The 25,141-nt window shown below is 41.3% G+C and overlaps 1 protein-coding gene, 2 long non-coding RNA genes, 9 other non-coding genes and 1 pseudogene across 12 annotated transcripts; 10 read left to right on the top strand and 3 right to left on the bottom strand.

The window, feature by feature from the left end:
- The first annotated feature begins 159 nt into the window (after positions 1-159).
- Positions 160-232, top strand: trnak-cuu (transfer RNA lysine (anticodon CUU)). Its single transcript has one exon. It is a non-coding gene; the product is annotated as a tRNA-Lys (tRNA).
- Positions 233-2,453: 2,221 nt separating this feature from the next.
- On the top strand, positions 2,454-5,192 carry LOC140562899 (uncharacterized). Its single transcript, XR_011980176.1, has 2 exons — positions 2,454-3,095; positions 3,695-5,192. It is a non-coding gene; the product is annotated as an uncharacterized lncRNA (long non-coding RNA).
- LOC140562986 (U1 spliceosomal RNA) lies at positions 3,264-3,427 on the top strand. The gene has a single exon (XR_011980225.1). It is a non-coding gene; the product is annotated as a U1 spliceosomal RNA (small nuclear RNA).
- A 319-nt stretch (positions 5,193-5,511) lies between the features above and the next one.
- On the top strand, positions 5,512-5,584 carry trnak-cuu (transfer RNA lysine (anticodon CUU)). The gene has a single exon. It is a non-coding gene; the product is annotated as a tRNA-Lys (tRNA).
- Positions 5,585-8,147: 2,563 nt separating this feature from the next.
- On the top strand, positions 8,148-10,513 carry LOC140562898 (uncharacterized). Its single transcript, XR_011980175.1, has 2 exons — positions 8,148-8,436; positions 9,036-10,513. It is a non-coding gene; the product is annotated as an uncharacterized lncRNA (long non-coding RNA).
- Positions 8,605-8,768, top strand: LOC140562974 (U1 spliceosomal RNA). The gene has a single exon (XR_011980214.1). It is a non-coding gene; the product is annotated as a U1 spliceosomal RNA (small nuclear RNA).
- Positions 10,514-10,826: 313 nt separating the features above from the next.
- trnak-cuu (transfer RNA lysine (anticodon CUU)) lies at positions 10,827-10,899 on the top strand. Its single transcript has one exon. It is a non-coding gene; the product is annotated as a tRNA-Lys (tRNA).
- Positions 10,900-13,934: 3,035 nt separating this feature from the next.
- Positions 13,935-14,098, top strand: LOC140562963 (U1 spliceosomal RNA). Its single transcript, XR_011980203.1, has one exon. It is a non-coding gene; the product is annotated as a U1 spliceosomal RNA (small nuclear RNA).
- A 2,018-nt stretch (positions 14,099-16,116) lies between these two features.
- On the top strand, positions 16,117-16,189 carry trnak-cuu (transfer RNA lysine (anticodon CUU)). Its single transcript has one exon. It is a non-coding gene; the product is annotated as a tRNA-Lys (tRNA).
- A 3,095-nt stretch (positions 16,190-19,284) lies between these two features.
- On the bottom strand, positions 19,285-19,448 carry LOC140562951 (U1 spliceosomal RNA). Its single transcript, XR_011980192.1, has one exon. It is a non-coding gene; the product is annotated as a U1 spliceosomal RNA (small nuclear RNA).
- On the top strand, positions 19,310-22,331 carry LOC140562897 (uncharacterized). The gene is made up of 2 exons (XM_072688769.1): positions 19,310-19,505; positions 21,683-22,331. The coding sequence occupies exons 1-2, from the start codon at positions 19,422-19,424 to the stop codon at positions 22,301-22,303; spliced, it is 705 nt and encodes a 234-aa protein (XP_072544870.1). The 5' UTR covers positions 19,310-19,421; the 3' UTR covers positions 22,304-22,331.
- On the bottom strand, positions 20,317-20,495 carry LOC140563168 (U2 spliceosomal RNA; annotated as a pseudogene).
- Positions 22,332-23,972: 1,641 nt separating the features above from the next.
- On the bottom strand, positions 23,973-24,045 carry trnak-cuu (transfer RNA lysine (anticodon CUU)). The gene has a single exon. It is a non-coding gene; the product is annotated as a tRNA-Lys (tRNA).
- Between the last annotated feature and the right edge of the window lie 1,096 nt (positions 24,046-25,141).

The following is a 25,141-nucleotide window of genomic DNA, read 5'->3' as shown; positions in this document are numbered from 1 at the left end:
CACCGCTCAAAAATATTTTTTGAAATCCGCCCCTGAACATATCTATTAATGTATGAAGAATGTATTTTTAAAGTGTCCTGTAGTATTTTACTTTTACTGGTGATGTTCAAATCTGATTGGTTTGGACCTGACGAGTCGCCCCCTAGGGGCTTCTTGCCAGCCCGGCTAGCTCAGTCGGTAGAGCATGAGACTCTTAATCTCAGGGTCGTGGGTTCGAGCCCCACGTTGGGCGGCTACTTTTAGACCCGAAAGGGGGCGTTCATGGATGACGCTCTTCACACTTCCTCCATAGCTGTCTCAGCCTTTGCTGCGTTTAAGGACAGTTTCCCTGACATGGAGAAACCCTGGTCAGAGACTGAATAGTCTCCTTAATCTCTCTTTCTAAATAATTAATTGAATAATCTTATCCTGACGAAATTATTGGATCTCCAGGTCAAGGATTAATGTCACTCCATGAGTAAATGGTGGTGTCACTTCAGTTAATGCTTCTGTTAAGGCACAGAAATTACATAATTCAACTACAGAAATGAAGCACCACCAAACAGACAAATATTCACTGAAAGGAGAGAGAGAGTCTGTAAATGGGAGAACTACTGAGAAACTCTCACACGGTATTTTCGCTGCAGTGCTGTATTTGGCCGCTGGGAGGCGTGTGTCGTTTACTAAACTCTCTTAGCAAATCATTCTCCTCCAGTTCAGCTGGATTGATGGTGGTTGTGGAAAATGAATAGTTTCTCTTTAGTCGTATTCAAATATTAATTCAGAAAACACTGTGTGTAAAAAAAATACGAATCCTCATTCCTGATTGGACAGTCGGTGAGCTCATTAACATTTCCTCTAGCTTTTACCTGTGGAGGTGATAATCGTTCACCATGCACCATTCAACGAGTCTAAAACGACCCGTCAGCGACATCCTGTGTTTTCAGAAGGCGATTGTGGACTGAATCAGCTTTTCTCTTCGTGTTTTGTATTTGGAAGAATCACCCTGCTCGTCGTGACCCTTTGTGGCTATCGCTTTTCGGCCTTTTGGCTAAGATCAAGTAATCTTAAATTGAAGTTGAAAGTTCAAGTGAATGTCAATGGTTAATTAGCTGATGATTTTCAAGACCCGAGAGGAGTTAAACAAGGCTGCCCACTTAGTGCCGCCTTATATGTTTTAGTTATAAGCCCCTTCATTCAAAAAAAAATAAAAAATGATGACGCGCTAAATAATATTAACGTTAATGGGGAAAAGTTCATTGTATGTTTTTTTTGTTTTTTTGTAAAATAACTTTTCTATTGATTAATAAAGCTAAATAAAAGTAAAGTATGGAGGAACACAGCCCACCCCGCTCTCCAGCACAAGCACAAAGACACTGAAACGACAGTACCGCAAGGTGGAGAGGTGGAGAGCAAGGTGGTGCCAGCTTGATGGCTCACCCTGATCCTGCACAACAGTTTTAGTAATGATGATTTTTTTTGAATTGGTTTTATTTCCTTGCTGATTTTTATTTTTAAAAATAAAATTTCTGATTTTATATACCTGTGTCTATAAATGAGCAGAATTGAATGATTAAAATGGTGTAAATGTAGATAAGAGGAAATTGATATTGGGTTTTGTTTTCAGTGCAGTAACATGTTTTTGGTCTTTGTCAAGTTTATGTTCTCAGTTAGAGCAGTGGTCCCTAACTACGGTCTGAGAATGTCCAGGCTGCTTTAGAAGTGCATGGGTAAACATTAGAAAAACCTCCGTCCCTGGGTGGGCTCGAACCACCAACCTTTCGGTTAACAGCCGAACGCGCTAACCGATTGCGCCACAGAGACTGAGCTGGGCAGGCTGCTCGGTGGCCATGTACTTTAATGGACGGACAGTACCAACAGCCCAGGAAACGATTTTACAGAGGAGCATAGAATCTTCAGAAATGGACAGCTTTCTAGTCTATTTCAGGTCACTTGTGTTTTAACTTGCCACAATGCCATTCAAGTTTCATGTGAAACTGCAATATTGTAATATATTATTCTATACATTCTATACGTTCATGATATTTAGCCAGTTTAACTGTATAATCTTCTACTTTGTGAAATTAAGCGCCTAAACGGGCTCTTATCACTCTTATCCTCCTGGGGCGGTGCAGCGATTCTGACCTTGCCTTTGCAGCAACAGGAGAGGAGAGGCCTCCTGCCTAATGAACTAGCACTCACTAATTAATAATCCTTCCTGATTTCAGGAGAGTAATGTAGTAAACTTTCAGAAAATAAAGGTAAGATGGCGTTATCTAATGAGATAGTCTATGAACGTTAGTCAGGAAGCTGCTGGGCCTGTTTGAGAGACTTTGCAGGTGTGGTGCCTCTGATTTCATGATTGCTAACTGTTTAGCTAGCTGTCCAACTTTCCTCTCTAATACTCAGCGACATCCATCGCATCGACCCGGTATTGCAGTGCTTCCGGGAACGGTGCACCCCCTCTTTATCGGTTAAAGAAAGAGCTGCAGTGGCTTTCAGTGCTGAGCACTTACTGTGAGGAGCTGTCTGCTGGAAAAGCATCGTGTCGTATTTTAAGAGCTACATGACCGATCACGTCGTACTTTATTACTATCAACGTGTTTTGATTTCTCATGTTTTTATATCCATTGGAGGGAAAGGCAGTAGGATCAGGCAAATGGTGTGTGGGTAACAGCTGTTACGAATCTGACGTTTCTAGAAGAAACTTGATTTCTTAAAGAATCTAACTTTCAGTTCCACCTTAAATGCTGCAGCAATTACTATTTTCCTCGCCAGGATCCAGAGAGAGACCCCTGTCCTATTTAAGGTGGAACAGCACTAACTTTACCCTCGTGTTTTCACTGCGTCCCGAATTAATACTTTTTTTTTTTTTTTTTTTAATAATTAATACTTTTTGTCCTTTCTATCAAAGCAACAAACCGATACTGACCAGTAAAGACACACAGTTTTGGAAACACATCTGGTGTGTATTTTCAATAAATGTCTGGATTTGTGTTGAATCTGCTGACGGTGGAAAAAGCGAGCGAAGGCTGCAGAGCTCCCGAAGACATCTCTGTGTGTATGGTCAGTGTGCTCGCAGTGCATCATGGGAAGCTCGGTAATTTGTGTTTATGGTAAGAAAACACACGTTCAGCCTGATGTAGTTAATAGTGCAGCAGCTCAGTGTGTGTAATGTGTTTTTTGTGGAGCTCAGTGTTGGGTTGTGTGGTGAATGTAGTCTTTACCGTCTCAGTGAAGAGTAGAGTCGGTTGGGTCTGCACTCCTCGGTGCGTGTAGAGCTCATACTTACCTGGCAGGGGAGATACCATGATCAAGAAGGTGGTTCACCCAGGGTGAGGCTCAGCCATTGCACTCCGGCTGTGCTGACCCCTGCGAATTCCCCAAATGTGGGAATCTCGACTGCATAATTTCTGGTAGTGGGGGACTGCGTTCGCGCTCTCCCCTGATTTCATTGGTTAATAACAGAGCTGAGTTATCTTTTAAGAATTCTTGTGTACATTGGGAAGGTTTCTGTAAACACGTGGTATTACCTATTAGCTATTATGTTGTGTGCATACCGGATATGAAATATGATAATAGGTAGGAGAACAGAGAGATTAATTATAGAAACTAATATTTTAATCAAACTCTTCTACTCTCCTTCACATTTGGCCGTTTTTGTGGTGCAGTTTTTCCTCTCTTTTACTTTTCTCGTTGTGTTGTTTCTCTGCAGAGAACTGTGGGGAACCATGGGCCAGGAAGGATCCTTCAGTTGCGTCCTCCAGAGCGTCCCTAATAGCGGCCGCGTTTCTGGGCTGTATATGAAAGGTGTTTCATTTTAAAGCAGCCTTTTTATTTAAGGAGCAGAACAACCACTGTTACTACAGCGAAAACCTTGCTGTGTTAATGGACACAAAACAGTATTTACTGTATGTATGTTAATATTTACTGTTTTCAGACCAGCTCGCAGCCCTGCACAGTGAAGCTCCATCAACTATACAAGCAGACGGACTTGGGTTAACTTGTCCTCTTTCGTGTAATGGATTGATTTTAAGTGCAGTTGCCTCGTCATGCTGGTAGACCATCTTAACAATCAAACTCAAATGGAAACACCCCCTATGCTGGTCACGCTAATAATTTGAGTGACAAAACACTTGGATCTACTGGAGTGGCATAGGTTGGCAAATGCCACCCTGAAAGAAAGGCTTGCCACACCTGCTGCCACCCCAGTTGACAGCGACGATTTGAAAGGACAGTAACGGCCAGTTTGACATTTACGAGTGTGAATCTTCAATGTCCGACTGCAGCAAGAGCAGAAAGAGACGGATTTGTTTGAAAACTGGGGAAAGCAAAGGAGACAGGAGTTTCTCTATCAATAAATGAAAGTACAGTGCTAGTATAGTTGCGATGCAGATTTTGAGATGATAAAAATCAGGTTGAAGAATGTTGTTTCGCTAAGATGTAATGTTAGCTAGGTCTGACATTAGTTATCTGTAAAGTAGGTTATGAAAGCTAATACTGATTCAACGTCTGTCAAGGAAAACATTTGTAAAGTTACTCTGAATATTACAGAAATTAGGAGGAAAGGTACCATACATGTTTTTCCCACCCAAGAGAAAAACGAAATAGGAAATGAAGACCTGAGCAAGGTAAACGGTAAAGATGAGGTGGAAGGAGAGAGAGAAGACAAAGACGAGGTGGAAGGAGAGAGAGAGAGAGAGAGAGAGAGAGAGAGAGAGAGAGAGAGAGAGAGAAGAGCAACAAGAACGTGACAGAGATAGAATAAGAGGCCAAGGCGACCAGGGACAGGAAGAGGTGGGAGAACACCACAGCGGTATAGATCTAGAGGAGGGAGAGCATCACCAAGGGATGGGAGAAAAGCAAGTCGAGCTGGTACACATGGTACGGAAATTGTTGCTGTATAGTATATTAAGTTATATATGAATAAGAGCAACAAATGACAAAAACTGACAAGTTTTAAGAGATATTGCTCAGAAGTCTTCAAATAAATATAAATATTCATGTTTGCCTAAATATGAATAATTGGGGAAACCTGTAAGTGTGATGAGATGGGATATAGAGTTTTAATATTTTGTGTACAGTGTATGTTAAATCTGTTGCTCAGGTTTAATTCCAAAATGAAACAAATTAATCTTCTATTAAGTGAGAAGACCTTGTATGGTCATTTATTGCTAATATAAATTGTTTCACATTAAACCGCAAATTCAAGACATTGATTGCATGAGATTAAGTTTCTCTCTATGAGTGTGTAAATGGCAGCCATAGCCTTTTGCAGTGTGTACATACTATTTCTTTTTCTAAAACTGTGATAAATTTGTGATAAATTATATACATATATATATATATATATATGTGCTTGCCATATGTTGCCACCGCTCAAAAATATTTTTTGAAATCCGCCCCTGAACATATCTATTAATGTATGAAGAATGTATTTTTAAAGTGTCCTGTAGTATTTTACTTTTACTGGTGATGTTCAAATCTGATTGGTTTGGACCTGACGAGTCGCCCCCTAGGGGCTTCTTGCCAGCCCGGCTAGCTCAGTCGGTAGAGCATGAGACTCTTAATCTCAGGGTCGTGGGTTCGAGCCCCACGTTGGGCGGCTACTTTTAGACCCGAAAGGGGGCGTTCATGGATGACGCTCTTCACACTTCCTCCATAGCTGTCTCAGCCTTTGCTGCGTTTAAGGACAGTTTCCCTGACATGGAGAAACCCTGGTCAGAGACTGAATAGTCTCCTTAATCTCTCTTTCTAAATAATTAATTGAATAATCTTATCCTGACGAAATTATTGGATCTCCAGGTCAAGGATTAATGTCACTCCATGAGTAAATGGTGGTGTCACTTCAGTTAATGCTTCTGTTAAGGCACAGAAATTACATAATTCAACTACAGAAATGAAGCACCACCAAACAGACAAATATTCACTGAAAGGAGAGAGAGAGTCTGTAAATGGGAGAACTACTGAGAAACTCTCACACGGTATTTTCGCTGCAGTGCTGTATTTGGCCGCTGGGAGGCGTGTGTCGTTTACTAAACTCTCTTAGCAAATCATTCTCCTCCAGTTCAGCTGGATTGATGGTGGTTGTGGAAAATGAATAGTTTCTCTTTAGTCGTATTCAAATATTAATTCAGAAAACACTGTGTGTAAAAAAAATACGAATCCTCATTCCTGATTGGACAGTCGGTGAGCTCATTAACATTTCCTCTAGCTTTTACCTGTGGAGGTGATAATCGTTCACCATGCACCATTCAACGAGTCTAAAACGACCCGTCAGCGACATCCTGTGTTTTCAGAAGGCGATTGTGGACTGAATCAGCTTTTCTCTTCGTGTTTTGTATTTGGAAGAATCACCCTGCTCGTCGTGACCCTTTGTGGCTATCGCTTTTCGGCCTTTTGGCTAAGATCAAGTAATCTTAAATTGAAGTTGAAAGTTCAAGTGAATGTCAATGGTTAATTAGCTGATGATTTTCAAGACCCGAGAGGAGTTAAACAAGGCTGCCCACTTAGTGCCGCCTTATATGTTTTAGTTATAAGCCCCTTCATTCAAAAAAAAATAAAAAATGATGACGCGCTAAATAATATTAACGTTAATGGGGAAAAGTTCATTGTATGTTTTTTTTGTTTTTTTGTAAAATAACTTTTCTATTGATTAATAAAGCTAAATAAAAGTAAAGTATGGAGGAACACAGCCCACCCCGCTCTCCAGCACAAGCACAAAGACACTGAAACGACAGTACCGCAAGGTGGAGAGGTGGAGAGCAAGGTGGTGCCAGCTTGATGGCTCACCCTGATCCTGCACAACAGTTTTAGTAATGATGATTTTTTTTGAATTGGTTTTATTTCCTTGCTGATTTTTATTTTTAAAAATAAAATTTCTGATTTTATATACCTGTGTCTATAAATGAGCAGAATTGAATGATTAAAATGGTGTAAATGTAGATAAGAGGAAATTGATATTGGGTTTTGTTTTCAGTGCAGTAACATGTTTTTGGTCTTTGTCAAGTTTATGTTCTCAGTTAGAGCAGTGGTCCCTAACTACGGTCTGAGAATGTCCAGGCTGCTTTAGAAGTGCATGGGTAAACATTAGAAAAACCTCCGTCCCTGGGTGGGCTCGAACCACCAACCTTTCGGTTAACAGCCGAACGCGCTAACCGATTGCGCCACAGAGACTGAGCTGGGCAGGCTGCTCGGTGGCCATGTACTTTAATGGACGGACAGTACCAACAGCCCAGGAAACGATTTTACAGAGGAGCATAGAATCTTCAGAAATGGACAGCTTTCTAGTCTATTTCAGGTCACTTGTGTTTTAACTTGCCACAATGCCATTCAAGTTTCATGTGAAACTGCAATATTGTAATATATTATTCTATACATTCTATACGTTCATGATATTTAGCCAGTCCTTCAAATCTTCTACTTTGTGAAATTAAGCACCTAAACGGGCTCTTATCACTCTTATCCTCCTGGGGCGGTGCAGCGATTCTGACCTTGCCTTTGCAGCAACAGGAGAGGAGAGGCCTCCTGCCTAATGAACTAGCACTCACTAATTAATAATCCTTCCTGATTTCAGGAGAGTAATGTAGTAAACTTTCAGAAAATAAAGGTAAGATGGCGTTATCTAATGAGATAGTCTATGAACGTTAGTCAGGAAGCTGCTGGGCCTGTTTGAGAGACTTTGCAGGTGTGGTGCCTCTGATTTCATGATTGCTAACTGTTTAGCTAGCTGTCCAACTTTCCTCTCTAATACTCAGCGACATCCATCGCATCGACCCGGTATTGCAGTGCTTCCGGGAACGGTGCACCCCCTCTTTATCGGTTAAAGAAAGAGCTGCAGTGGCTTTCAGTGCTGAGCACTTACTGTGAGGAGCTGTCTGCTGGAAAAGCATCATGTCGTATTTTAAGAGCTACATGACCGATCACGTCGTACTTTATTACTATCAACGTGTTTTGATTTCTCATGTTTTTATATCCATTGGAGGGAAAGGCAGTAGGATCAGGCAAATGGTGTGTGGGTAACAGCTGTTACGAATCTGACGTTTCTAGAAGAAACTTGATTTCTTAAAGAATCTAACTTTCAGTTCCACCTTAAATGCTGCAGCAATTACTATTTTCCTCGACAGGATGCAGAGAGAGACCCCTGTCCTGTTTAAGGTGGAACAGCACTAACTTTACCCTCGTGTTTTCACTGCGTCCCGAATTAATAATTTTTTTTTTTTAATAATTAATACTTTTTGTCCTTTCTATCAAAGCAACAAACCGATACTGACCAGTAAAGACACACAGTTTTGGAAACACATCTGGTGTGTATTTTCAATAAATGTCTGGATTTGTGTTGAATCTGCTGACGGTGGAAAAAGCGAGCGAAGGCTGCAGAGCTCCCGAAGACATCTCTGTGTGTATGGTCAGTGTGCTCGCAGTGCATCATGGGAAGCTCGGTAATTTGTGTTTATGGTAAGAAAACACACGTTCAGCCTGATGTAGTTAATAGTGCAGCAGCTCAGTGTGTGTAATGTGTTTGTTGTGGAGCTCAGTGTTGGGTTGTGTGGTGAATGTAGTCTTTACCGTCTCAGTGAAGAGTAGAGTCGGTTGGGTCTGCACTCCTCGGTGCGTGTAGAGCTCATACTTACCTGGCAGGGGAGATACCATGATCAAGAAGGTGGTTCACCCAGGGTGAGGCTCAGCCATTGCACTCCGGCTGTGCTGACCCCTGCGAATTCCCCAAATGTGGGAATCTCGACTGCATAATTTCTGGTAGTGGGGGACTGCGTTCGCGCTCTCCCCTGATTTCATTGGTTAATAACAGAGCTGAGTTATCTTTTAAGAATTCTTGTGTACGTTGGAAAGGTTTCTGTAAACACGTGGTATTACCTATTAGTTATTATGTTGTGTGCATACCGGATATGAAATGTGATAATAGGTAGGAGAACAGAGAGATTAATTATAGAAACTAATATTTTAATCAAACTCTTCTACTCTCCTTCACATTTGGCCGTTTTTGTGGTGCAGTTTTTCCTCTCTTTTACTTTTCTCGTTGTGTTGTTTCTCTGCAGAGAACTGTGGGGAACCATGGGCCAGGAAGGATCCTTCAGTTGCGTCCTCCAGAGCGTCCCTAATAGCGGCCGCGTTTCTGGGCTGTATATGAAAGGTGTTTCATTTTAAAGCAGCCTTTTTATTTAAGGAGCAGAACAACCACTGTTACTACAGCGAAAACCTGTTGCTGTGTTAATGGACACAAAACAGTATTTACTGTATGTATGTTAATATTTACTGTATTCAGACCAGCTCGCAGCCCTGCACAGTGAAGCTCCATCAACTATACAAGCAGACGGACTTGGGTTAACTTGTCCTCTTTCGTGTAATGGATTGATTTTAAGTGAAGTTGCCTCGTCATGCTGGTAGACCATCTTAACAATCAAACTCAAATGGAAACACCCCCTATGCTGGTCACGCTAATAATTTGAGTGACAAAACACTTGGATCTACTGGAGTGGCATAGGTTGGCAAATGCCACCCTGAAAGAAAGGCTTGCCACACCTGCTGCCACCCCAGTTGACAGCGACGATTTGAAAGGACAGTAACGGCCAGTTTGACATTTACGAGTGTGAATCTTCAATGTCCGACTGCAGCAAGAGCAGAAAGAGACGGATTTGTTTGAAAACTGGGGAAAGCAAAGGAGACAGGAGTTTCTCTATCAATAAATGAAAGTACAGTGCTAGTATAGTTGCGATGCAGATTTTGAGATGATAAAAATCAGGTTGAAGAATGTTGTTTCGCTAAGATGTAATGTTAGCTAGGTCTGACATTAGTTATCTGTAAAGTAGGTTATGAAAGCTAATACTGATTCAACGTCTGTCAAGGAAAACATTTGTAAAGTTACTCTGAATATTACAGAAATTAGGAGGAAAGGTACCATACATGTTTTTCCCACCCAAGAGAAAGACGAAATAGGAAATGAAGACCTGAGCAAGGTAAACGGTAAAGATGAGGTGGAAGGAGAGAGAGAAGACAAAGACGAGGTGGAAGGAGAGAGAGAGAGAGAGAGAGAGAGAGAAGAGCAACAAGAACGTGACAGAGATAGAATAAGAGGCCAAGGCGACCAGGGACAGGAAGAGGTGGGAGAACACCACAGCGGTATAGATCTAGAGGAGGGAGAGCATCACCAAGGGATGGGAGAAAAGCAAGTCGAGCTGGTACACATGGTACGGAAATTGTTGCTGCATAGTATATTAAGTTATATATGAATAAGAGCAACAAATGACAAAAACTGACAAGTTTTAAGAGATATTGCTCAGAAGTCTTCAAATAAATATAAATATTCATGTTTGCCTAAATATGAATAATTGGGGAAACCTGTAAGTGTGATGAGATGGGATATAGAGTTTTAATATTTTGTGTACAGTGTATGTTAAATCTGTTGCTCAGGTTTAATTCCAAAATGAAACAAATTAATCTTCTATTAAGTGAGAAGACCTTGTATGGTCATTTATTGCTAATATAAATTGTTTCACATTAAACCGCAAATTCAAGACATTGATTGCATGAGATTAAGTTTCTCTCTATGAGTGTGTAAATGGCAGCCATAGCCTTTTGCAGTGTGTACATACTATTTCTTTTTCTAAAACTGTGATAAATTTGTGATAAATTATATACATATATATATATATGTGCTTGCCATATGTTGCCACCGCTCAAAAATATTTTTTGAAATCCGCCCCTGAACATATCTATTAATGTATGAAGAATGTATTTTTAAAGTGTCCTGTAGTATTTTACTTTTACTGGTGATGTTCAAATCTGATTGGTTTGGACCTGACGAGTCGCCCCCTAGGGGCTTCTTGCCAGCCCGGCTAGCTCAGTCGGTAGAGCATGAGACTCTTAATCTCAGGGTCGTGGGTTCGAGCCCCACGTTGGGCGGCTACTTTTAGACCCGAAAGGGGGCGTTCATGGATGACGCTCTTCACACTTCCTCCATAGCTGTCTCAGCCTTTGCTGCGTTTAAGGACAGTTTCCCTGACATGGAGAAACCCTGGTCAGAGACTGAATAGTCTCCTTAATCTCTCTTTCTAAATAATTAATTGAATAATCTTATCCTGACGAAATTATTGGATCTCCAGGTCAAGGATTAATGTCACTCCATGAGTAAATGGTGGTGTCACTTCAGTTAATGCTTCTGTTAAGGCACAGAAATTACATAATTCAACTACAGAAATGAAGCACCACCAAACAGACAAATATTCACTGAAAGGAGAGAGAGAGTCTGTAAATGGGAGAACTACTGAGAAACTCTCACACGGTATTTTCGCTGCAGTGCTGTATTTGGCCGCTGGGAGGCGTGTGTCGTTTACTAAACTCTCTTAGCAAATCATTCTCCTCCAGTTCAGCTGGATTGATGGTGGTTGTGGAAAATGAATAGTTTCTCTTTAGTCGTATTCAAATATTAATTCAGAAAACACTGTGTGTAAAAAAAATACGAATCCTCATTCCTGATTGGACAGTCGGTGAGCTCATTAACATTTCCTCTAGCTTTTACCTGTGGAGGTGATAATCGTTCACCATGCACCATTCAACGAGTCTAAAACGACCCGTCAGCGACATCCTGTGTTTTCAGAAGGCGATTGTGGACTGAATCAGCTTTTCTCTTCGTGTTTTGTATTTGGAAGAATCACCCTGCTCGTCGTGACCCTTTGTGGCTATCGCTTTTCGGCCTTTTGGCTAAGATCAAGTAATCTTAAATTGAAGTTGAAAGTTCAAGTGAATGTCAATGGTTAATTAGCTGATGATTTTCAAGACCCGAGAGGAGTTAAACAAGGCTGCCCACTTAGTGCCGCCTTATATGTTTTAGTTATAAGCCCCTTCATTCAAAAAAAAATAAAAAATGATGACGCGCTAAATAATATTAACGTTAATGGGGAAAAGTTCATTGTATGTTTTTTTTGTTTTTTTGTAAAATAACTTTTCTATTGATTAATAAAGCTAAATAAAAGTAAAGTATGGAGGAACACAGCCCACCCCGCTCTCCAGCACAAGCACAAAGACACTGAAACGACAGTACCGCAAGGTGGAGAGGTGGAGAGCAAGGTGGTGCCAGCTTGATGGCTCACCCTGATCCTGCACAACAGTTTTAGTAATGATGATTTTTTTTGAATTGGTTTTATTTCCTTGCTGATTTTTATTTTTAAAAATAAAATTTCTGATTTTATATACCTGTGTCTATAAATGAGCAGAATTGAATGATTAAAATGGTGTAAATGTAGATAAGAGGAAATTGATATTGGGTTTTGTTTTCAGTGCAGTAACATGTTTTTGGTCTTTGTCAAGTTTATGTTCTCAGTTAGAGCAGTGGTCCCTAACTACGGTCTGAGAATGTCCAGGCTGCTTTAGAAGTGCATGGGTAAACATTAGAAAAACCTCCGTCCCTGGGTGGGCTCGAACCACCAACCTTTCGGTTAACAGCCGAACGCGCTAACCGATTGCGCCACAGAGACTGAGCTGGGCAGGCTGCTCGGTGGCCATGTACTTTAATGGACGGACAGTACCAACAGCCCAGGAAACGATTTTACAGAGGAGCATAGAATCTTCAGAAATGGACAGCTTTCTAGTCTATTTCAGGTCACTTGTGTTTTAACTTGCCACAATGCCATTCAAGTTTCATGTGAAACTGCAATATTGTAATATATTATTCTATACATTCTATACGTTCATGATATTTAGCCAGTTTAACTGTATAATCTTCTACTTTGTGAAATTAAGCGCCTAAACGGGCTCTTATCACTCTTATCCTCCTGGGGCGGTGCAGCGATTCTGACCTTGCCTTTGCAGCAACAGGAGAGGAGAGGCCTCCTGCCTAATGAACTAGCACTCACTAATTAATAATCCTTCCTGATTTCAGGAGAGTAATGTAGTAAACTTTCAGAAAATAAAGGTAAGATGGCGTTATCTAATGAGATAGTCTATGAACGTTAGTCAGGAAGCTGCTGGGCCTGTTTGAGAGACTTTGCAGGTGTGGTGCCTCTGATTTCATGATTGCTAACTGTTTAGCTAGCTGTCCAACTTTCCTCTCTAATACTCAGCGACATCCATCGCATCGACCCGGTATTGCAGTGCTTCCGGGAACGGTGCACCCCCTCTTTATCGGTTAAAGAAAGAGCTGCAGTGGCTTTCAGTGCTGAGCACTTACTGTGAGGAGCTGTCTGCTGGAAAAGCATCGTGTCGTATTTTAAGAGCTACATGACCGATCACGTCGTACTTTATTACTATCAACGTGTTTTGATTTCTCATGTTTTTATATCCATTGGAGGGAAAGGCAGTAGGATCAGGCAAATGGTGTGTGGGTAACAGCTGTTACGAATCTGACGTTTCTAGAAGAAACTTGATTTCTTAAAGAATCTAACTTTCAGTTCCACCTTAAATGCTGCAGCAATTACTATTTTCCTCGCCAGGATCCAGAGAGAGACCCCTGTCCTATTTAAGGTGGAACAGCACTAACTTTACCCTCGTGTTTTCACTGCGTCCCGAATTAATACTTTTTTTTTTTTTTTTTTTTTTTAATAATTAATACTTTTTGTCCTTTCTATCAAAGCAACAAACCGATACTGACCAGTAAAGACACACAGTTTTGGAAACACATCTGGTGTGTATTTTCAATAAATGTCTGGATTTGTGTTGAATCTGCTGACGGTGGAAAAAGCGAGCGAAGGCTGCAGAGCTCCCGAAGACATCTCTGTGTGTATGGTCAGTGTGCTCGCAATGCATCATGGGAAGCTCGGTAATTTGTGTTTATGGTAAGAAAACACACGTTCAGCCTGATGTAGTTAATAGTGCAGCAGCTCAGTGTGTGTAATGTGTTTGTTGTGGAGCTCAGTGTTGGGTTGTGTGGTGAATGTAGTCTTTACCGTCTCAGTGAAGAGTAGAGTCGGTTGGGTCTGCACTCCTCGGTGCGTGTAGAGCTCATACTTACCTGGCAGGGGAGATACCATGATCAAGAAGGTGGTTCACCCAGGGTGAGGCTCAGCCATTGCACTCCGGCTGTGCTGACCCCTGCGAATTCCCCAAATGTGGGAATCTCGACTGCATAATTTCTGGTAGTGGGGGACTGCGTTCGCGCTCTCCCCTGATTTCATTGGTTAATAACAGAGCTGAGTTATCTTTTAAGAATTCTTGTGTACGTTGGGAAGGTTTCTGTAAACACGTGGTATTACCTATTAGTTATTATGTTGTGTGCATACCGGATATGAAATATGATAATAGGTAGGAGAACAGAGAGATTAATTATAGAAACTAATATTTTAATCAAACTCTTCTACTCTCCTTCACATTTGGCCGTTTTTGTGGTGCAGTTTTTCCTCTCTTTTACTTTTCTCGTTGTGTTGTTTCTCTGCAGAGAACTGTGGGGAACCATGGGCCAGGAAGGATCCTTCAGTTGCGTCCTCCAGAGCGTCCCTAATAGCGGCCGCGTTTCTGGGCTGTATATGAAAGGTGTTTCATTTTAAAGCAGCCTTTTTATTTAAGGAGCAGAACAACCACTGTTACTACAGCGAAAACCTGTTGCTGTGTTAATGGACACAAAACAGTATTTACTGTATGTATGTTAATATTTACTGTATTCAGACCAGCTCGCAGCCCTGCACAGTGAAGCTCCATCAACTATACAAGCAGACGGACTTGGGTTAACTTGTCCTCTTTCGTGTAATGGATTGATTTTAAGTGAAGTTGCCTCGTCATGCTGGTAGACCATCTTAACAATCAAACTCAAATGGAAACACCCCCTATGCTGGTCACGCTAATAATTTGAGTGACAAAACACTTGGATCTACTGGAGTGGCATAGGTTGGCAAATGCCACCCTGAAAGAAAGGCTTGCCACACCTGCTGCCACCCCAGTTGACAGCGACGATTTGAAAGGACAGTAACGGCCAGTTTGACATTTACGAGTGTGAATCTTCAATGTCCGACTGCAGCAAGAGCAGAAAGAGACGGATTTGTTTGAAAACTGGGGAAAGCAAAGGAGACAGGAGTTTCTCTATCAATAAATGAAAGTACAGTGCTAGTATAGTTGCGATGCAGATTTTGAGATGATAAAAATCAGGTTGAAGAATGTTGTTTCGCTAAGATGTAATGTTAGCTAGGTCTGACATTAGTTATCTGTAAAGTAGGTTATGAAAGCTAATACTGATTCAACGTCTGTCAAGGAAAACATTTGTAAAGTTACTCTGAATATTACAGAAATTAGGAGGAAAGGTACCATACATGTTTTTCCCACCCAAGAGAAAGACGAAATAGGTAATTAAGACCTGAGCAAAGTAAACCGTAAAGATGATGTGGAAGGAGAGAGAGAAGACAAAGACGAGGTGGAGAGTGAGAGAGAGAGAGAGAGAGAGAGAGAAGAGCAACAAGAACGTGACAGAGATAGAATAAGAGGCCAAGGCGACCAGGGACAGGAAGAGGTGGGAGAACACCACAGCGGTATAGATCTAGAGGAGGGAGAGCATCACCAAGATGAGGAGGGAGAAAGCAAGTCAAGCTGGTACACATGGTACGGAAATTGTTGCTGCATGGTATATTAAGTTATATATGAATAAGAGCAACAAATGACAAAAACTGACAAGTTTTAAGTTAAGAGATATTGCTCAGAAGTCTTCAAATAAATATAAATATTGTTTATATATAATATGTTTGCCTAAATATGAATAATTGGGGAAACCTGTAAGTGTGATGAGATGGGATATAGAGTTTTAATATTTTGTGTACAGTGTATGTTAAATCTGTTGCTCAGGTTTAATTCCAAAATGAAACAAATTAATCTTCTATTAAGTGAGAAGACCTTGTATGGTCATTTATTGCTAATATAAATTGTTTCACATTAAACCACAAATTCAAGACATTGATTGCATGAGATTAAGTTTCTCTCTATGAGTGTGTAAATGGCAGCCATAGCCTTTTGCAGTGTGTACATACTATTTTTTTTCTAAAACTGTGATAAATTTGTGATAAATTATATATATATATATGCCCCTGAACATATTTATTAACGTATGAAGAGTGTATTTTTAAAATGTCCTGTAGTATTTTACTTTTACTAGTGATGTTCAAATCTGATGGACCTGACGAGTCGCCCCCGCGGGGCATCTTGTCAGCCCGGCTAGCTCAGTCGGTAGAGCATGAGACTCTTAATCTCAGGGTCGTGGGTTCGAGCCCCACGTTGGGCGGCTACTTTTAAAAGCCCGTAAGGGGGGTTTATGGATGACGCCCTTCACACTACTTCTGCCTTTGCTGCGTTTAAGGGCAGTTTCCCTGACACGGAGAAACCCTAGTCATAGACTGAAATGTCTCTTTAATCTCTCTTTCTGAATAATGAATTGAATTAAAATAATCTTATCCTGCTGAAATTACTGGATCTCCAGGTCAAGGCTTAGTGTCACTCAATGAGTAAATGATTGTGTCACTTCAGTTAATGCTTCTATTAAAGCACAGAAATTACAGTAATATTGTCCGAACTGGGCCACTCGGGGGCGCTGCTGCACAAGGCAATAATTCCAGCAGCATTAATAGTAGTCATGAAATATTAATCTCATACAGTAATGTTTGACTTTATTTGAATGTTTTTAATTTCATATAAAGTATATTTTAAACGTGTAAAAGTATATTATAAATGTGCTTAATCTGCACATATTGTACCCTGCAAACTTACCCAATGTCTCATAACCTCACACTGATTACCAATTGTTTATATATAAATAAATAAGAGCTAATAACTTCCAAACCACTAAGATCTTGCATCTGATCTACTGAAATGGCCTAAAGGTTGAATTCACTGTGGAATGTCTTGTAGTATTACAAGAGGAGTTGGCTATGCACATTTAAGGGGACATCAGTGTTGGTGTTTGTGTGGAAAGTGCTTTTGTTAATTTTTAATAAAATGCTTAAATTTATACACCTGTGCCTAAAAATGACCAGGCTTCATTAGAAGTGCCCGGCTAAAGATTAGAACAACCACCAACCACCAACCGATCCACCAACCCTTCGGTTAACAGCCGAAAGCGCTAACCAATTGCACCACAGACTGAGCTGCCCTGGAAGCTTGGTGGGGATGGACAGTACCAACAGACAGGAAACCGAATCTACAATTTTTCTCGATGTTGTTGTAAATGCTGGTTCAGGTTTCACAGTTTGAACAACCTCTCTTCTACCTGTAGTTACGCCTATCAGTAAAACACAAAATATCGTATAATATCATATAATATCAATAATATAGCCCTAATTCAGATTTACATTAACAAGTTCAGAGCCTGAGACCCTTAATCTCTGGGTTGTGAGCTTAAGCTTTATTATATACATAATATATATAATATAAGTAAAAAACAATAACAATTTTATTTACAGTGAAGCAGCATGTCACTAAAGGAACTGCCCAGTCCTGCCAGAGTCTCATGCATGGGGTGGGAGCTGTTCTCCAGCATGGATGCCAGCTTGGCTGTCATCCTCCTGTCTCCCACCACCTGCACTGGGTCTAAGAAGCACCCCAGGACAGAGCCGGCCCTCTTTATGAGTTTATTCAGTCTCTGCTGTCGAGACTCTGGCAGCACTGGGCAGTTCATTTAGTGACAGGCTGCTTCACTGTAAATAATCTGTAAATAATATTGTTATTGTTTTTTACTTGTATTATTTATATTGTGTATATAATGGTAATTTATCTATGATTTCCCATAATCCTACTGCCCTTTATCTCGAATGGATATGAAAAATTAAAACCTTGGTGCGAAACGCAATGATAGTAATAAAAAAAGGAAAAATAAATATTAATTTATGCCCCCAACACCATGGTCCTTATTGTAGGTCCTTCAAAATCTATCTCCGCTCAAGGAAAACCACTGTGTAGTGTGGCAAGTCTCGTTGGGCTTGTACATGCAAACCACTGTGAATACACTGTGAGAAAGTTGATTTGTGTTAAAATACAATGATATTTTGTGTTTTACTGATAGGTGTAAATACAGGTAGAAGAGAGGTTGTTCAAACTGTGAAACCTGAACCAGCATTTACAACAACAATGAGAAAAATTGTAGATTCGGTTTCCTGTTTGTTGGTACTGTCCATCCCCACCAAGCTTCCTGGGCAGCTAAGTCTTTGTAGTGCAGTCGGTTAGCACTTTCAGCTGTAAACCAAAAGGTGGGTGGATCGGTTGGTGGTTGTTCTTATGTTTAGCCATGCACTTCTAATGAAGCCTGGTCATTTTTAGGCACAGGTGTATAAATTTAAGCATTTTATTAAAAATTAACAAAAGCACTTTCCACACAAACACCAACACTGATGTCCCCTTAAATGTGCATAGCCAATTCCTCTTGTAATACTACATGACATTCCACAGTGAATTCAACCTTTAGGCCATTTCAGTAGATCAGCTGCAAGATCTTAGTGGTTTGGGAGATATTAGCTCTTTACCTTCAAATAAAACTTCCTACTCATTTATTTATATATAAACAATTGATAATCAGTGTGAGACATGGGGTAAGTTTACAGGGTACAATATGTGCAGATTAGACACAGTTTGGTTTAAAATATACTTTATTTGAAATGACAAACATTCTAATAAAGTCAAACATTACTGTATGAGATTAATATTTCATTAATACTGTTCATGCAGCTAGAAGTATTGCCCCCCAGTGGCCCAGTTCGGACAATATTAGTGTAATTTCTGTGCTTTAATGGAAGCATTAACTGAAGTGACACCACCATTTACTAATGGAGTGACATTAAGCCTTGACCTGGAGATCCAGTAATTTCAGCAGGATAAGATTAGCTGATTCGAGCTGGTCTGAATACAGTAAATATTAACATACATACAGTAAATACTGTTTTGTGTCCATTAACACAGCAACAGGTTTTCGCTGTAGTAACAGTGGTTGTTCTGCTCCTTAAAAAAAAAAGCTGCTTAAAAATGAAACACCTTTCATATACAGCCCAGAAACGCGGCCGCTATTAGGGACGCTCTGGAGGACGCAACTGAAGGATCCTTCCTGGCCCATGGTTCCCCACAGTTCTCTGCAGAGAAACAACACAACGAGAGAAAAAAGAGAGGAAAAACTGCACCACAAAAACGGCCAAATGTGAAGGAGAGTAGAAGAGTTTGATTAAAATATTAGTTTCTATAATTAATCTCTCTGTTCTCCTACCTATTATCATATTTCATATCCGGTATGCACACAACATAATAACTAATAGGTAATACCACGTGTTTACAGAAACCTTCCCAATGTACACAAGAATTCTTAAAAGATAACTCAGCTCTGTTATTAACCAATGAAATCAGGGGAGAGCGCGAACGCAGTCCCCCACTACCAGAAATTATGCAGTCGAGATTCCCACATTTGGGGAATTCGCAGGGGTCAGCACAGCCGGAGTGCAATGGCTGAGCCTCACCCTGGGTGAACCACCTTCTTGATCATGGTATCTCCCCTGCCAGGTAAGTATGAGCTCTACACGCACCGAGGAGTGCAGACCCAACCGACTCTACTCTTCACTGAGACGGTAAAGACTACATTCACCACACAACCCAACACTGAGCTCCACAAAAAACACATTACACACACTGAGCTGCTGCACTATTAACTACATCAGGCTGAACGTGTGTTTTCTTACCATAAACACAAATTACCGAGCTTCCCATGATGCACTGCGATACTGATCACATACATACTGATCACACGTCTTGCTTTTTTTTTAATATCGAGACATGAAAACGAGCACTGAAGCCAGAGCTCACACATTGGATGTGAAATAGTTTACAGTCACACAGTTTCGTTTAAACACACTGCGTTTACAAGAGTCGATCCAAAACCAGAGACGCATTTTGGGAGCGCTGCAGCCCTCGCTCGCTTTTTCCACCGTCAGCAGATTCAACACAAATAAATAGAAAATACACACCAGATGTGTTTCCTAAACTACGTGTCTTTACTGGTCAGTATCGGTTTTTTGTTTTAGTAGAAAGCACACAAAACAAGCAACAGAAAGTATTAAATTCAGGACGCAGTGAAAACACGAGGGTAAAAGGTTAGCGCTGGGGAGTTGCTGTTCCACCTTAAACGGGACAGGAGTTTCACTCTGGATCCTGTCCAGGAAAAGAGAAACTGCTGCAGCATTTAAGGTGGAACTGAAAGTTAGTATCAGTCAACTTCAGCTTCGTACTTCAGACGGACTCTTAATCAAAACGTGAATCAAACTGCTACCCATTCTCGTGGTCTCACAAGGTTATAAAATGCCCAGTATAAAAAAACAAAATCAAACATCCAGCTCGCCTGTTGATCAGCACTGAGAGCCACTGCAGCTTTAACCGATAAAGAGGGGGTGCACCGTTCCCGGAAGTACTGCAATACCGGGTCGATGCGTGGAGTGGACGGAGCAAGCCCCTATTCCATCTCCCTGCTCCAAAAATCAATTTAATATATGGCCCCCGGATAGGGGAACTATCAGATATTAAACTGATGAGAACAGATTTTTTTTTCTTTAGAAAAAAGTTTTATTGTCACAATTTCAGTTCATTTCCATTTCATTCATTTCACAACATTTTAAAAGAAGACCCGAGCAGTTACCTAGGCCTGAGGCAAATACCGTCCATGATAGTTTTGGGTGAAAACCGAGGCTACATCTATTACCAAGGGATGCCCAAACTCTGTCGCAAGTGTGGCAGGTTTGGACATCTAGCCGAAGCGTGCCAAGAAATTGTGTGTGGGAAGTGCAGAGAAATTGGGCACACTTTTGAGGAGTGTCCCAATGGCAGACGGTGTAATCTTTGTGGAGAATCATCCCATCTCTACAGAGATTGCCCCAAATCTTTTGCCAACAAGTTAAAAGCTAACAAAATGGCCACCAAGCAGCATGGCCAGGAGGAGAAGGAAAGGGAGGAGGAGGGGGCAGTCCCTGGGGTTTTGGCGGGAGATTCGAATCCCCAGCCAGCCCCAGGGATTGGCCAAGAAACAGAGGGCGGAGCTAACGTCCAGGCAGAGTCTGAGCAGGAACTGGAGGCCACCCCTCCAAGCTAGTACAGGAACAAGTTGTGCAGCAGCAGCAAGAGGAGGAAGAAATTTATTACGGTGCCGGAGGGGAGTGTGGCCTCCAGTGGGAGTGGGTCTGATGGCTCTCTCCCTAATGCTCAAGTGAGCAAAAGGCCCGCGGGGTCTCCTCTGCCAGAACTGGCAGAGAAGAAACAGAGGGCAACACAGGATCCAGAGAGTTCCTCTTCGGAAGGTCTGGATCTTCTGTGGCCCGATAAATCCCCCAATGAGGTGTCTTTCTTACACTTTCAGTTAAAGACACCCACACCCAGGACTCTACAAGAGCATCGCTCTGTAGGCCTGGAGGCTGGACACACCGGCCAACCTCCTAACCCCAGAACAGTGGGGGTAAAAGAGGAGCAGGTGTCACAAGAAAAATTGTGATTTTAAAATGCCTTTTTAATCTTTTATTTATGTAGTCTTTTTGTTTTTATTTTCATGATCTTTTAATTTTTACCTGTCTTTTAAAACGGCTCTCACTATTTCAACCATCAATGTTAGGAGTGTAAGAGCCTCCACTAGAGCAGAGAATTTAATTCCTTAAATCTGTCAAAAGAATAGGATTTTATTAGAAAGTTTATAAGAAAATATGATTTAGAAAAAAAAGATCTTTCTGTTTTAACAAACGCGAAATCTCTTGTCTCTCTTGTGCAGGACCGGGAAGAGGTGAGCCCAGTTCCCGGCCTCACACTAAGTGAGGCCAAGGCAGTTTGGAGGAACGCAGCCCACCCCGCTCTCCAGAACAAACATAAAGACCTGTCGTGGATGGCGGCTCATGAGATCCTCCCGGTCAGGGCCGTAATGCACTCCCGGGGAATGGCGTCCAACCCCACCTGCCCACGGCCTGGGTGTGGCGAACCAGAGACCGTGAGGCACGTGCTCTGGGAGTGCAGCGTGGGGAGGGACCTGTGGGCCATAACCGGTCCCCTGCAATGCCTGAGCCTGCCAGCAGGGGAGGTCCAGCCGTCAGTTTACCGGCTAGCGGTAAACGGGGTGGGTCAAGGCATAGACAAACTACCAGCTGCAGAGTTCACAGCGCTCTGGCTCACCCTTAACGGCGTGAAGGCCGCCCTGTGGACCTCCCGCAACCTGCTGGTGGGGAAGCGAGTGACGGTGCCCCTGCACGCCCTATCTGCGCTGGTTACATCGTCGCTGCAGGGGACACCGCACGCCGACATTCGGAGGAGGAGGCCGAGGTCACAGGCTCCCGTAGATGCATCCGGCAAGACCGCAACCACGAAAGGAGCAGCGGGCACAGGGGAGGATCTCCGCTGAGCCCTGACACTGAAGCATCGCGACTTCTGGGGAGCGAGGTGGTGCCAGCTTGATAGTGGCTCACCCCGGTCCTGCACAAAGAGACTGTTTTAGTAAAGACTCTTAAACTGAACTGAATTTACTTGATGAATAATTTTATTTATTTATTTATTTATTTATTAATTAATTATTTATTGTCTTATTTATTCCATTTATATTATTGAAACTTGTATAAGCTTTTTAATTGTATTTCACCTTGAAAGAAAACCAACTGGACTTTTACACACACACACACACACACGAAAGCTTTTATCGAATGTTTTTACTTTTCTTCTCTTTTAATTGACCTTTATGTGTAAAAGTGATTTTATGTGTGTATTGGTCTTATGAAATTATTTATTAAGATGAAATATGATGGTAAAAGAAAAAGCTTTTAAAAATGCTGATAAGAACAGATTTTTTCTTTCGAACCCTTGATCTTAGCCAAAAGGCCGAAAAGCGATAGCCACAAAGGGTCACGACGAGCAGGGTGATTCTTCCAAATACAAAACACGAAGAGAAAAGCTGATTCAGTCCACAATCGCCTTCTCAAAACACAGGATGTCGCTGACGGGTCGTTTTAGACTCGTTGAATGGTGCATGGTGAACGATTATCACCTCCACAGGTAAAAGCTAGAGGAAATGTTAATGAGCTCACCGACTGTCCAATCAGGAATGAGGATTCGTATTTTTTTTACACACAGTGTTTTCTGAATTAATATTTGAATACGACTAAAGAGAAACTATTCATTTTCCACAACCACCATCAATCCAGCTGAACTGGAGGAGAATGATTTGCTAAGAGAGTTTAGTAAACGACACACGCCTCCCAGCGGCCAAATACAGCACTGCAGCGAAAATACCGTGTGAGAGTTTCTCACTCAAACGGAGCGAATAGATTTATGGACTTTTCAACAGTTCTCGGTTTATAAGTATTAAATGTTTGTAGTTACATAAAGGAAATACACGCGTAAAGACACTGAGGAGACAAACCCTCGGTTTACTAGCGGACCGACCTGATCGTAAAAGCCAGCAAACAGGACGATCACCAAAATGAACATCTTTTCCAGAAATCAAACCTTCAACATTGAACTACGACTTTTGAGATAGTCTCTCAAATAGACCCAAAATCTGCTTGTTTAACGGTAATAAAGTTAATTTACAAAGGTTTTTGTAGTGGCCTCTTAAACGTTTACTAAACGGTAGTATTAAACATTTAAGATCAACCCAGATGTCTTACTAGATTTTAGTAACCTACAGTCTTTAGACAGCAGGCCTCTCCTCTCCTGTTGCTGCAAAGTCCAGGTGAGAGTCACTGACCCGCGCCAAGAGGATGAGAGCTCGTCTAGATGCTTGATTTTGCGTATTAGTAGATTACACAGTTCAACTGGCAATCTTTAACATTATTTTAGCAGATAATAATCCATTCATTTGAGGCCTCCCGTTTACAGACTCTCTCTCTCCTTTCAGTGAATATTTGTCTTTTTGGTAGTGCTTCAATTCATTATTCAGAAAGAGAGATTAAAGTGACTTTTCAGTCTATGACCAGCGTTTCTCCATGTCAGGGAAACTGCCCTTAAACGCAGCAAAGGCAGAAGTAGTGTGAAGGGCGTCATCCATAAACGCCCCCTTGCGGGCTTTTAAAAGTAGCCGCCCAACGTGGGGCTCGAACCCACGACCCTGAGATTAAGAGTCTCATGCTCTACCGACTGAGCTAGCCGGGCTGGCACAAACCTCCTGTGAAACTAAAATAATACAGTACATTTTAAATAAGCAAAAATAAATTATTGTAGGTGGGATTTATTCAGATGCTGTAGCTAAGATCCCAATACAGCCTCTCATATTTTAAAGAAACATAATTAATGGAAGTACTGTGAAATGATTTTGTACTATAAATATATAAATATAAATATATAATATATGTGTGTGAATTTAAGACGTTATTTTTTTGTTTTTATTTTTTTACTTGAAACGTTAATATATATGTTATATAAGTAATATTTATTAATTCTTCAGTAAGTGTTGCGTCAGTCAAAGTATTAGCTTTGACCAGCTTAGTCCTTGACCAGCAAAGGGTGTGTTTTAATTTGAGTTTGATGATTGATGATGACCAACTTGATCAAACTGGTCAAGCAAGTTTACCAAACTTGTCAATCAGTATGATCAGCTTGATCAAAATGATTATCCTGATAGACCTGATATGAGATACTGGTTAAAACCATGCCACCTTTTGACAACACTGTAAAAACATAGTTAGATACACTAATGTCCAAATGTTTATGGACACGTCTACCAAAAAAGCATTCAGCTACTTTACGGTGCACCCATTGCTGAAACAGATGTGCATGTACACACACACACCTTGTCTAGTTCCAGTAGAGAAGTATAAACATGAACTTATTGGCACCATGTCTAATGCCAGGTGTAGGTATAGGCTAGAGGGGTGTGATGTGGTGGGATGAGTTGGGGTGATGATCTTCCAACATCCTGACCCCACTGACTCGCTTGAACCCACTGCTGCACTCAATAACTTAGCAGAGCCCATCTACAGGCAGTAAAGTCACAAGTCACAGTTGTGCGCTCATATTTTTATGCGTAATGCCCTTATTTATGACTAATATGGGCTGTAGCCTCATATATGAAGGTTTCTAACAGCAGAGAGATAACCCCCAAACACAGAGATGTGCACTAAAGGAAGAGAGACATGATGTTTATTTATTGATAGATATTTGGAGTGGTTCACTGAAAAATCAGATCCTGGGTTGGGGTGGTGATCCAACATCCTGACCCCATTGATGCTCTTGTCACTGAATGCAAAAA

The sequence above is a fragment of the Salminus brasiliensis genome, chromosome 9 (genome assembly GCF_030463535.1).
Source record: "Salminus brasiliensis chromosome 9, fSalBra1.hap2, whole genome shotgun sequence".
Taxonomy (NCBI): Eukaryota; Metazoa; Chordata; class Actinopteri; order Characiformes; family Bryconidae; genus Salminus; species Salminus brasiliensis.
This window is presented reverse-complemented; position numbering and strand designations above follow the sequence as displayed.

Bases quoted from the DNA above. Each gene is read 5' to 3' on its own strand.
- LOC140562897 (XM_072688769.1), top strand. From the start codon at position 19,422: ATGGTATCTCCCCTGCCAGGTAAGTATGAGCTCTACACGCACCGAGGA. The intron at 19,506-21,682 runs GTAAAGACTACA...TCTCTTGTGCAG, and splicing joins CTCTACTCTTCACTGAGACG to GACCGGGAAGAGGTGAGCCC.